We start from the raw sequence: 10495 nt of genomic DNA, 5'->3' as shown, positions 1-10495 counted from the left end.
TCCTTCTTTGTACAAATACGTTGCATAATTTAAATTTATAAAAGTAATTCTGTGTCATTTGTCAAGTGAGACAGTATAAATTGTGAAAATTTCAGTTTTTCTTCATTAGTTTTCAAATAGCAATGGGTCGTGGCAAACCCGTATGTATATTATGTTGTATGCTTATCGATTTAAACATATCAAAATATATTATGTTACAGCGTTGGTATAATTAAAAAATGATTAAAGTATCATAATGTCCGATTTAGAAAATCGACCGTGAGTGGGTTCGAGGCAATTAGTATATTATCCAATCTTTGCTCGTCAGTTGATAGCTATTATCTTGCTACGTATGCCGTTATTTTTTGATAATGCCCCGGCTGGAAACATTGTATTTAGTGTTTTAGTATTGTACATCGAAAAATATGGATTACATTGTGTTATTCGCGCCATTTTTAATGTTGATCGCTATTTATGTTATGGTATGCTTGTGTTTGCATTGCTGTCAAATAATTGGTGAGTGGAATACATTTTTATTTGTTTTTCTTTTTGACGGATAACTTTTTTAAATTCCTTGCGTATGCGAATGTTGTGGCCAGTATGAGAAACAATTAAAACCTTTTTAGTAGGAAAAATACGAGATAATGATGTTGATTAGTCATTGATTTATTAATTCACAATGATTCATCACGTATCAAATTATGATTCAATTTATTGCATATTTAAGATGTCGGATATTTTATGTAACATCTGTCATAGGAAAAAATATTATCGAAAATTTTAACGTTAAAGTTGTGAAATACGATATGCATAATGTTCTTATGCACGTTTTATAAATAACTAGCTTTTACCCGCGACTCCGTCCGCGCGGAATAAAAAAAAAAAAAAAGAAAACGGGGTAAAAATTATCCTATGTCCTATTCCTGGTTCTAAGCTACCTTCCCACCAATTTTCAGTCAAATCGATTCAGCCGTTCTTGAGTTATCAATGGTGTAACTAACACAACTTTCTTTTATATATATAGATAACTTACTTATTAGACGTAGTGTGTGTTCTAATTTAGTTACAAAATATTATAGTTCATGTTTTATTTTGTTGTATATTATTAAGGAAATGTAGTGATATATAATGAATGTTCATTACTTATCGAATACACTTATGTACACCATTATCATGTGATAATGAATTGCTTGTATTTCTTGAAATTGTAATACTTGATACACTTGAATATAAAAAAGTTATTTATTTTTAAGATTTAAACCCACTACAAATCAAGAATATTACATCAATTTGCGAAATTTAACACATTGATGGACAGTAACGTCTGTGGGCGTTCCTATAGTAAAAAATGATACGACAGAACGCCTTTAGTCGTAATAGTTTATACTCGTGTCACGGCAGTACGGCTGAGGGCGTTTGATTTTCAATACTTTTACAAGGAAGAGAATGTTGTAGTGTCACCGCAAAAGTAATGCGGCTTTCCTACTGTCATCGTACATAGTTCTACAACACGTCAAGGGACACACACATTGACAGAATTCCGGTACCCCTCCCCCCGTACAGTACGCCCGTGGGCGTCATGTTTTCATACATTTAGTCACGTAGTGCGCGTCGGCGGTGGGCTTCGTGTCACCTCATATTTTCGCGCGCAAATAACGGCTCGAGTGGTAAGTTATTGACGTATTTTTGTGTTTTTGTTTATCGAAATATTCAAATTCAATTTTGTATAAGGTAATTGTGCTTCTAAAATTAGTGGTTGTTTGTATTGAATGCAGTTTTTTGGTATTGAATTAATAATGAATTTATCTACAGATGGCGCCTGGAGATCCGTACGAAAGGGAACAAAAACGGCTGTTAGAATTGTTCAATGAAGCTGAAACTATAGGCGTACTGTCACTAAACAACATTTTACATGCAACCGCATTGACACTACGCCCATAGGCAATGTATGAGATTAAGTAGTGTCATTTGGGAAGTAATTCTTAACATGTACTGTCCGCCAACGTGTTAAACTTATTTTCAAATAACTCAAGCTCGTAACTAAAAGTGTAAGCAGGTATGGATCTTGCTTCTTTAACATTCGTATTCCTTTAAAATACACTTATGTTAAATATCAAAATTTAAATTTAATACATCTTTAACTCTACATTTTCGTATTTTTTATATCATAAGGTGGCGCAAACGAGTAAACGGCCAACTGTATTCGCCGAAATAGCGAGGCGACCGTCGCCCATAGACCGTTGCCATAAAGTTATGATGATTGTAAGAAAATTTTAATATTTGTTCTACATTTGTAATTCGATAATGGTAGAATAGAATCCGTTTTCTTGCGGCTTGTCCTGTGGCTTGTTCTTTATATGTATACAATGACATATCATGTTCAAAGAATGATTACACCGCAAACATATATTGCTCAATTAGTTCAAAGTTTCCTTGTCGACTTTAATGCAATTGTATGATGAAGTACATAAATACACAGTTTCGAAGGAAAATCAAACTAGATCAGATGGTGAACTTTTACGTATCAACGTGACATTTTGTTAAAGAAATGTTCAATTATGTCGTACTTGTGCCATCAAATAATTTTGACTCTTTGATTATAGTGAACATTCATTCGTTTGCTTATCGTATAATACTAACTTCACACTTTTTTCTTAGTGTATAATGAATTGTATCATAATTGTGCTCAAAATTTTGAGCCGCATACCATTAGGTCGTCATCCCTCTTTTTGGGATGGGAGGAAAAAAAACAAAAATACCCTGCTCCTGGGGAGGGGAGGGTTTAATAAGGTTTTGTGAGAATTTAACCAATAAAACCCCCTCGGTGACTCTCTATATGATTCTTTAGTACCACTGGCAAGCTCCGGGATCTCCGGTGGAACACACCGGTTCCCCACTGCACAACTATAAGTTTGCGCACTACCCAAGGAGCATACGGTCCATTTATAAATGTTACTGCAACATGCGACCAAGCTAAGTTGCTTTCTTCCCTGGATGGGTAACGAACCCTGCCCTAGTTATCTTAAACATAAATATCGTCTTAGTTTTTCCGTTAACAGCTTACACCTTACATTGGGCTTCAATAACATACCTATTGGTGAATATAATTTTACCTTATTTTTTGAAAAAGAATGAAAGTGATGTACGATTGAGTGTTTTGAAAGTGGAAACCCACGGTCTTTTTAAATATGTGAATTTCTTTTCTTATCTTTAGTAACACGCCATCTAGTATCATAAATAAGCACTTCTATAAGAAGTGAGTTCTAGAACAGAACAAATTTTTAGTTATAAATTCTTAAACTAGATGGCGTTATATCATATTATTTTCAATGTTTCTCCAAATAAAATCTTGCATAGATGTCTGTCCGGAGTACACCCCGAATCTACAATAAGAATCAAGATAAAATAAGTATCATCGTTTAATTTGGTCCAAATTATAATTTAAAGTAGTTTTTTTATGATTTATTGAAAATAAATTTTCATACTATGAAATTTTTTTCAAAAGTTCCATAAAATTCTAATAGATGGCGGTGCATCAACAAATCTTGAAAATTGATTCGCAGCGCAGGTTTGCCGGAACTGCCGGACTATCGGAAAACCTATATAGAAACATGACAATAACAACTTTTACTTCATTCTCTATAAAAAAAAACTAGTAAAAATTATAATTTTGAATGGGGAAACAATGCCAGTGGAAACCTAGTTTAGGTACAAAGTCTCGTAGCTACTCTTTGTTATAAATGAAAATATAATTAAAAGATATGATATGAAAATCAATGATTCAGAATGAAATTCCTTGAATATAATTCATTGCCAGATTAGATTCAAGAATGTCTTAATAGATTAGAGACCTTGTCACAACTTCTACATGTAAAAAGGGTTGTCAAAATTTTAAATACAAATAAAATAAAAAATTGCTACTGTAAAAAAAGAAACGTTTAAATAGAACTTCTTAAAACATTAAAAAAACAATTCTACGCATAAAATATTATATCTATGTCTTCAGTTATTATTTAAAATTAGAGAATATATTATTTTAGTATACATCAGGTTTATTTGATTTAATTATAAAAAACAATGTGATTGACTAAATTATTAACATTCGAATTGAGAAAATTTAAACTATTTAATTGACAACCCTTAATATTGAAAGTTGCCTATGTTTTAGAAGACAAAAAGAAATCGCTTACAACATAGTAAATATCTTATCTATATATCTATATATATAAAAGAAAGTTGTGTTAGTTACACCATTTATAACTCAAGAACGGCTGAATCGATTTGACTGAAAATTGGTGGGCAGGTAGCTTAGAACCAGGAAACGGACATAGGATAATTTTTACCCCGTTTTCTATTTTTTTTTTATTCCGCGCGGGCGGAGTCGCGGGAAAAAGCTAGTATTATATATAAAAGAAAGTCGTGTTAGTTACACTATTTATAACTCAAGAACGGCTTGATCGATTTGACTGAAAATTGATGGGCAGGTAGCTTAGAACCAGGAAACGGACATAGGATAATTTTTATCCCGTTTTCTATTTTTTATTCCGCGCGGACGGAGTCGCGGGTAAAAGCTAGAATTTGATAAAGTTTTATTAATATTTTAATTAAGAATTATGAATTCTTTCAAAAGACTCAAAATAATGATAGAATAAGATAGTATATCTACTAGTTGCGCTAGTGGAAAAAGTTTTTTTTCTGCAGTCTCGTGATTTCTTTTTGAAATGTTTCATCGTGAATGTTGACGAGGTGTTTTTTTGCCTTTTTCAAATGTAGACAGACATTGATTTTGTTATCGTATTTGAAATGACTAACTCTGAATTACACAAATGATTCATTGTCTTTTAACTGTGAGTTTCCACGGCCGTAGAACTTGAAGAAACATAGTACCGTTATATATATTTTTATATGAGCAGTGTAATCCTACGGTTACTAAGATCATTGACTGAACGATTAGATTTATCTAAAACGTGACTCATCTTACTATCGGAATATCAATGTTGAGATTTTTTTATAGAAATAATACAAAGTGAAATATTTTCATTGTTTTTTTTTATCTGTAGGAATAACTTAAAGGACATTGATCATACTCTTTAAATCAGACATCATGTGATCGTATAACAAAGTGACCTAGGTTATTTTGGTTCATATTATCACATGATGAGATTGAGACGTATTGCACGGTTTTAATCGGTTAAAACCGAGCAATATGTCCGTTCTTTTTTTTTTTTTTTCAGAGGGGAATGCTTTATGCATACTCCGCGCCCCGGGGGAGGCGCGGTAGTTATGTGGGATTCTCTTCCAGATGGGAAGCATACCCACTAAACCCCTCTGTTCCTCCAACGCATGATGGAGGGGTTGCGGGCACGCTTTCGCTTTCGTCCGCAACAATATGTCCGTTCTATTGTAACCTCTAGTAACCTAAAAGGTTTGTCAGATTTTAAAATTGAAATGTCATTGTTATTCTTCGTCGAAATGACTTCTTGATTTAAAAAAGGGAACGAGCTGAACTAACGAAAGCTTACTGAATCACCCCAATCATATACCGGTTACACTTGTAATTGTTACTTGTCTTTAATAAGATGGTAAACGAATAAACAGCCAACTGAATTCGCCGAAATAGCGAAGCTACTACTGCCCATTGACATCTTCAATTTCAGGTGCCTTGCCTACTTTAACCGACGCAGAAGGGGAACACACAGAAGAGATAAATTCCCCCTTCTATGCGTCCTGTTCTTCGTCAAATCTACTAAACCTTCCAATATTTTCCTTAGAAGAAAAGGGTGGGAAGGGAAAGTGGACTAAAATTAGGTGACCGGCACTCGCAGTCATCACTTTAAATGGTGAATTGCAACTATTTGGTATACATTTTGTCATGAGTCAAGAGTATTCACCCCCCACTTACCTGTCACGTTTACAAATAAGATGAAATGACGCAAATAATTGAAATCGCTGGCTTTCTACAAGTTGTAGCACTCTTTCAGTATATTTTGGAATGCTTATGTAATAGTTGTCTCGATGCTTAGCTAACAATGTTACTGTCGTAACTGAGTATTATTGTAAGCAATGGTTTCTTCTATTATAAACTAGCTTTTACCCGCGACTCCGTCCGCGCGGAATAAAAAATAGAAAAGGGGGTAAAAATTATCCTATGTCCGTTTCCTGGTTCTAAGCTACCTGCCCACCAATTTTCAGTCCAATCGATTCAGCCGTTCTTGAGTTATAAATAGTGTAACTAACACGACTTTCTTTTATATGTATAGATGCCGATGTTTATATGGATGGATGTTTGTTTGAAGGTATCTCCGAAACGGCTGAACGGAACTTGATGAAATTTGGTACAGATATAGAACATAGTCTGGAAGAACACATAGGCTACTTATTAAGTAATTCAATTGCGTGACATTTGTATCTATACAATATTGTCATCCATTACATACTCCTTGACAAGACAGAGACACCAATATGAAGAAATACAAATGTCATGGGCAGTGGAATTCAACAGTTAGACGGTACCCAATGTTGGCTGAAAGTCAAGGATATTGTTATCTCTTATTATTCATAGAGAAAGAGCGGGATGGCATTATATCCTTACGTATGTGTTTCGACAGTTTTATAGTAAGCATCTCATTTGTATGGTATACTAGCGGTCGCCTGCGACTTCTTCAGCGCAAATTAAAACTAGCCTAAAATATGCCCGCACACAACAGCTACCTTCCAATGAAAGTCCCATTAAAATCGGCCCTGCTATTCGGATATCAATTGGAGCAAACTGGCTTATGCACATACAGATAAACAAACATACAATGATTTAAAATGTTTTTCATTATTAGGTCATCAAGTACGCGAAATATATTTTTTTTTAAATTACATACAGACACTCCAGTTTTATTATAATAACTGTACAGATTTAACTGAATGTTCTATGCAAATCAAGTGCAAATGTAGGTGTTATACCTCTGACGTAAGTCATAGACAGACGTCACTATAGACTGTCAGTACGGTCAACAAAAAAGAAAAGATTTTGTTTGAATTATTGCAAGTGAAATTAAAGATATTTTTGCAAACTATCTACGATACGCTATCATAATGAAATATGCTAATTTTATTATCAACAGCATATTATAATATTATATGAATAATACACAACTACACAACTAACGCCTGTCTAAACTAGATGGAAAGATGTGGTGCTAAAAGACATGAGTGAGTGCCAAGTCTCAGATGAAGATGTCGAGGATAGGGCGAAGTGGAGAAAACTGACTGGGAAAGCCGACCCCACCACCATGTGGGATACGAGCTAGGCAGAGAGAGAGACACGACTAACGCCTGTAACCCAGAGGGGGTAGGTAGAGATCACGGGCCTCCATTTGGTGTGGCCAAATGAACCTCCGCAATCGACTTTTCGTCATTTCGGAAGATGGAACGTGACGGATACCGGGCCGCGTCGCCGTCTTCTTCTCCTGGGAATTCACACATATGTTCGGGTTGCATCACGATGTTTTCCTTCACCGTAATAACGTCGGATAAATGTACATAAGTAAATCGAAAATAGAAAAACACATTGGTACATGGTGGGATTCGAACCCAAGACCTGCAGATTGCAAATCGAGTACTTAACCCCTGAGCCACCGACGCTCTTATATGAGTAACCGTCGACCATTCCCTATATCAGAAGTAGTAGTAGTAGGGGCTTCGGTTTCCACAACTACAGGTCTAGCGCGCATTTTGCGTATCCCTATATCGAAATACTGTGTAAACTCTTTATAACGAAACTCAAGGGACTGAGCATTTTTGTCGTCTTAGAGAGTTATCGTTATATGGAGTGAACAAAAAAACAACCAAATTAACAAGATAACATAACATAAACAATACTGATAATAAATATTTACTGTCTACAAATATGAACACATTTCTTCGTAATAGAGAATGGCGTATCGCTACAAAGAGTGTTTCAATATGTAGGTTTTAACGCATACCAACCAAGTTGGGCGCACTTCAACGTTACAGGGAGTTTATTGTTATAAAGGATAACGTTATAAAGAGTTTACACTGTATTTTAAAGCAAGTCTATCCATTTGTGTATGCACTAAAAACATTATTATTTAAGCGGACAATTATGAATACATAGGTACTCTTTAAAAATCCATTATGACACACAGATTGTAAAAATAATGTCATAGATTAAAAACACATTATAATTGTAAAGACTTGTTTTAAGGAATAATAAACTACATTAAGTTTTTATAGCTTAATTTATTTTTGTTTGACAACAAATCGTATACTGACAATTGTGTTGCGTTAAATTTAACTATAGCTTGTCAAATATATTGTGGTCTCGCTCACTCTTTTTGAAACAACAAGGATAGAAATATGCTTTATCGCTAGTACGGTCATAAACAAGGCGTTTGTACGGACTTATATCTTCAAGTTTACGTAAAAAGTAAACAAAAGAAAATATTAAACGTACACGGAATTATGTGACAAAGGCAAATAGATATTGTATTTTAATGTCTTGCTACCTCACACAGACACGTCTAAAGGTCACTAAGAGAGGACCTTAGTGTAACTTTGGTATGATATATTTACCTGAATCCCCTAAAGAACTGGCTAAGTGGCTGATAGATGACTCTGAGACTGCTAGTAATGTATTAATATAAAAAAAAAAACTTGAGAAGTGTCAAGGGACACCCGGATGGAACGAAGTTCCTTTCTATTAATTAGTGAAGGAACCAATGTTTATTCTATGAATAAAAAACTTAAGTCTTCACAAGAAGTACATTTTATTTCTATGAATTTTCGTTATATATTGTCACGTCGTTGCCATGGTGAAGTAGCGCTCATTCGTCGTTAACATACTTACTATAGCAAAAAGTGTCGTGACAACTTTTCGTAAGAATTTTTTCCGTCTAGCCCCCTTTCACAACGCGCGATAAGGAACTTCGTTCCAAAAACTTACTTATTTAGTCGTACTATTTTAGTGGTACATTGTTGGAAATTCAACTATAATTCATAATCGAATTATTTTTTTTACGTGTTACTAAAAATGGTTTTATGCATTTACTAGCTGTCGCTCGCGACTCTATCCGCGCGAAATTTAAAAAAAAACTTAATAATTAGTCTATGTGTTCTTCCAGACTATGATCTACATCATCCGTTTCAACTACAACTTTCATCATCCGTTTAGCCGTTCCGGAGATACTTTCTATCCATCCATCCATCTAAACTTTTGCATTTATAATATTATTATCAACAATAACTGGATCAAATTTCACATATTACATTTGTTAGCTATTTTCTTAAAAAGGATAGAAGGTATTCGCTTCACCTATTAATATTATTATTTCTAATAACTGTGATGTCATAAATTTCTGGATATTTTACTATACTGAAATAATTCCACAATTGTAATCGAAATGGAAAATTTAAGACTCACTGATATAATGACGTATGTAATAACATTAGTCAAGTTTATTTCCCCAAAAGTTTCCGCATTGGTGTCGTAGTAATACATCTGCACACCATGACATATTCAATATTAATGATCTAACAATCCTGTGGATTTCAATTGTTGAAATACTTGTATAAAATATGATATTCTCTTTAGAAAAATGGAGACAACAATATGTTTGAAGATAAGTGCTTCAGTAGTCGTATTAGTAGTTCGTCAGTTTGGTATAAAAACCAAGACAAACCAAAAATTAAATTCACCGAAGCGACCTAAGAGCTCGGTGACCTCCCAATCCGGCAATAATAAAGAAGTAACAGCCCGAGCCGAAGCTCCTGAAGGAGCCCTCGAGCCTAGTTACTCTTAAACGAGGTTTAGGCTAAGCACCATGTGCGCCCGGCCACCTCAAGCCCGGTGAAATACCTCTTCAAGGCAAAACAGTGACTATTCAGTCATAAAAAAAAATTACTGTCGTTTTTGCACGAAATATGTAATCTTTGTTTTTAAATTACGGACAGTCCAATTTCATTTATCTATATAAATATAAAAAATGAAGACTTTAATATTCATTGTATTATTGCTTTTTACGACATCGTGAAGTTTGTCTTGACTAACGCACAAAGATAATTTCAGTAACAGTAAAATTACACTGTATTTTATATATTGTTTACTTCTATTTTACTTAACAGAATTAGTGAGACGATGATATGCTTTATGTACAGTGGAAACCCACAGTTATGGGTTACGCAATGTTAACTCTACATGAAAATTCTTTCACTGTAACAAAAAAGGCTTGACAGTTGACATATGACAACACTCTATGTTGTCTATCCGTGAAATTCCACAAGCTTAATAATTGTACAAAAACTTATTGCCAAAACTCTCTAAGATAGTATCTGTTTCAGTAAAATTGTACAGTTTTATATTCTTAAAATGCAATTGGATTTTTTTGAAGGGTATTGCATCATCTTAAACTACAGTTGAACCTATTTAGACCGCTCAGTCGCTAGGTTTATTTTTATTACACCACACACTGATATTTGAAACACAATTACTGTACAATTTTTTCAA

The 10495-nt window shown here is 34.1% G+C and overlaps 1 protein-coding gene across 1 annotated transcript in view; it reads left to right on the top strand.

The window, feature by feature from the left end:
* The first annotated feature begins 347 nt into the window (after positions 1–347).
* The window catches only part of LOC106713387, a 42185-nt gene continuing 32037 nt past the window's right edge, over positions 348–10495 (top strand). Inside the window, exon 1 of the mRNA XM_045684160.1 lies at positions 348–495. Coding sequence (XP_045540116.1) covers positions 405–495 — 91 coding nt within the window. The 5' untranslated portion in view covers positions 348–404. The remainder of the gene's footprint in view (positions 496–10495) is intronic.

Source organism: Papilio machaon, chromosome 25 (assembly GCF_912999745.1).
Source record: "Papilio machaon chromosome 25, ilPapMach1.1, whole genome shotgun sequence".
NCBI lineage: Eukaryota > Metazoa > Arthropoda > Insecta > Lepidoptera > Papilionidae > Papilio > Papilio machaon.
Note: the sequence above shows the minus strand (reverse complement) of the source record. Positions and strands in the feature narration are given on the sequence as shown.